Source organism: Sphaeroforma arctica (assembly GCF_001186125.1).
Source record: "Sphaeroforma arctica JP610 unplaced genomic scaffold supercont1.3264, whole genome shotgun sequence".
In the NCBI taxonomy this organism is placed as follows: Eukaryota; class Ichthyosporea; order Ichthyophonida; genus Sphaeroforma; species Sphaeroforma arctica.
In genome coordinates this window covers 1-3,169 of record NW_014037294.1, presented here as the reverse complement: position 1 = coordinate 3,169, position 3,169 = coordinate 1, and the positions used below count along the sequence as shown (strand labels likewise).

General features: G+C 37.0%; 1 protein-coding gene across 1 annotated transcript; it reads left to right on the top strand.

Moving 5' to 3' along the window:
* Positions 1–488: 488 nt before the first annotated feature.
* Positions 489–2,941, top strand: SARC_13418 (hypothetical protein; the record flags this gene model as incomplete). The annotated part of the gene is made up of 3 exons (XM_014292451.1): positions 489–875; positions 1,738–1,930; positions 2,769–2,941. The coding sequence occupies exons 1-3, from the start codon at positions 591–593 to the stop codon at positions 2,939–2,941; spliced, it is 651 nt and encodes a 216-aa protein (XP_014147926.1). The 5' UTR covers positions 489–590.
* Between the last annotated feature and the right edge of the window lie 228 nt (positions 2,942–3,169).

The window sequence follows — 3,169 nt, the reverse complement described above, 5'->3', positions numbered from 1 at the left end:
AATTTGTAAATATGCGGTTTCTATGTGCCTCTGTTAAGTCCGAATATGCACCCAAAGCGACAGTTATTTAATTATTAGGCAAATACGATAAATATAGACGTTTGACATAAATAAATAGCGTTTTCAAGTTTATAGGATCGAACGCAGGCCTGTAGTCCTGAACGTATTGAGGGGGTTCTTAAATAAATATCAAATATATTTGGGAATTAAAACCGGGCCCTTAGGAATTTAGGACCGAAATAAAAAAGTTCGTGAATAACCATGTGTGGGAGTCGGATGGGACTGTCAATACAACCTATATCATAATAATAAGTGAATAAACCTGGTTTTTACGACAATACACCTAATAATAAAGGTGCCAAAAAAAAGCATGACAGGACTGAGAGCAGCTGAGCAGCGCCAGCAGGTGTGCACAGATGCATGGACAAATGATTGTATGTATTGTAAGTACTGATATCTCTACGTATATCGTAATATCATTTCGTAATCATATATTTATGTATATATTTACTACATATATACAGGCGTAGTTGAAACTATTCATATTCATCTCGTATACATCAGTTACAAAGACATACAGTCCTATCATAATGGGCAACGAAGTAGAAGGAGACGTGCCTGAGGACGCACCCGAGCACTGTCCAGGGACCGAGAGCGAGCAAGCCGGAAAGGCTAGCGGTTGTGATGGATGTCCTAACCAGAAGATATGTGCTGACAGCACACCTAAAGGCCCTGATCCGGATATAGACGTAGTTACAGAAAGGTTTAAGAATATCAAGCATAAGATACTTGTGTTGAGTGGGAAAGGAGGTGTGGGGAAGAGTACGTGCACTGCGCAGCTAAGCTTTGCCCTGGGCATGGATGAAGATATTCAGGTACGAATGAACACTTGTGTGACCTTCGCCAATCTACTCTTATATAACATATGCACACTGAGGCTCTGAAGACTTTTATCAGTTTGGTAATTTTGAATACCATATATGAAAGGTGAAAGCTATGGATAGCGCGATCGTGTCGCTCACGGTATGGTATTTACTATCTTAATCTGTTGAGACTATATGCATACTTAAATGAGTAGATCACTATTAAATTATAATATATATATATATATATATATATTATATATATATTATTATACATATATATATATATATATATATAGATGGATATATATATATATGTATATATATATATATATTAGTGTGTGTATACGTATAGTATAAATATATGCATCTATATATCTATATATATATATATATATATTATAGTGTGTGTATGTAAACGCATTATATAAATATATATATATATATATATATATATATATATATATATGTGTGTGTGTGTGTGTATGTGTGTATATATATATATGTGTGTGTGCGTGTACGTTTATGTTTGTGTTTGTTTGTATTTTTGTTTCTTTCCATATATGCATAATCTATACACATTCGTGAGAGCATATTCAAATATATACATGTGTTATGTGGCTGTTTGTGAGCCTATTTTTTTTTTTTGCTGTATGTATCACTTTGTGTCGCTGTACTTCTGTACTTCTGTTGTGAAGTATTGTCTATAGATTGTTCGACATATCTGCTGCTAACTACGCAGTACCTACCATAGCAATAAAACTCGTAGGTAGGCGTTGTGGATGTGTACTTCTGTTGTGAACTATTGCCTATAGATTGTTCAACATACCTGCTGCTAACTATACAGTACTTACCATATCAATAAAACTCGTAGGTAGGCGTTGTGGATGCGGACATATGCGGTCCCTCTATCCCCAAGGCTATGGGTTTGGAAGGCGAGACAGTACACCAGAGTGGTACCGGATGGTCTCCAGTGTATGCCGATGATAACATCGCGTGCATGAGTGTGGGATTCTTACTCCCTAACCCTGATGACGCCGTGATCTGGCGTGGCCCGAAGAAGAATGGTGTGTGCAGCATGTATTGAACTCTCTCTCATAGTTTGCGTGTATCGTATAGCATGTATTGAACGCTCTCTCATAGTCTGCGTGTGTTGACTGGTATTCTTAAGTAGTATGTACTTGCCTTGACGGGTGGTGGTATCCAGACATACCTGACTCAACCGAATTGTAGGCATGTAGATATTCTGGTTAGAAGTCGGGATGTGCATTGTCGATGGGGTCTGAGTGTGGGTCTGTAGTACGGATGAATGAGCTCACAATCGCAGTGTTGGGCTTGCCTTATGTGTGTATATAATCAGATGTGTATGTTCTATGAAATAGACATGTGCATATGCATATTAGACATGCCTTATTTATGATTATATACATACATACATATATATATATATATATATATATATATACTATCATGCACTTATGCACTTATGCTTATATATGTCTAGACCTGAATACAGCTCTATCTCTATATGCTTGTAAATGTAATCCTGTCAGAATATACATTCTTACACAGTTAACAAATCATATGTATGCTGGTGCACGACTACACGTATACATACAGTCGTAGTCTGTATACACTTATGCGTTAAATACGCCTTCGCTGTCTACAAGTGTACATACGACCCTCTTGTCTTTCCCTCAGTTTCTTTGTCGCGCTAATGAGTCTGCCCACCCTGCTCATACGATGTGTGGCATTGGGCTGTGTGGCTGTTTTACACTCACACCCGCACTTCTAAGTGTCGGGCGTCTCAGTTTATCATGGCATATATATCAAATGCCATCTGTGCACGCAATACACAACCATACTCAAATCACTCGTGCGTGCTTCTTCTGTGTTGGGTTGTAGGCATGATCAAGCAGTTCTTAAAAGACGTGGACTGGGGTGAGCTGGACTATTTGTTAGTAGACACCCCTCCTGGTACTTCGGATGAGCATCTGTCTGCCGTCCAGTACCTGTCCGGCTGTGGTATCACTGGCGCGTTGATTGTCACCACTCCACAGGTAGGAAGAAGCGTTTAATACGTGGGGAAATATATATACGTACGCGTATATATGGAGGGACTTAGCATATATATATATATATATATATATATATATATATATAGTATTATATATATATATATATTATATATATATATATATATATATATATATATATATATATATTTATAATATACATATATATGTATATATATATATGTTTTAATATGTGTGTTTGTTTGTGCGTGTGTAAATGCTGGTTCTTTA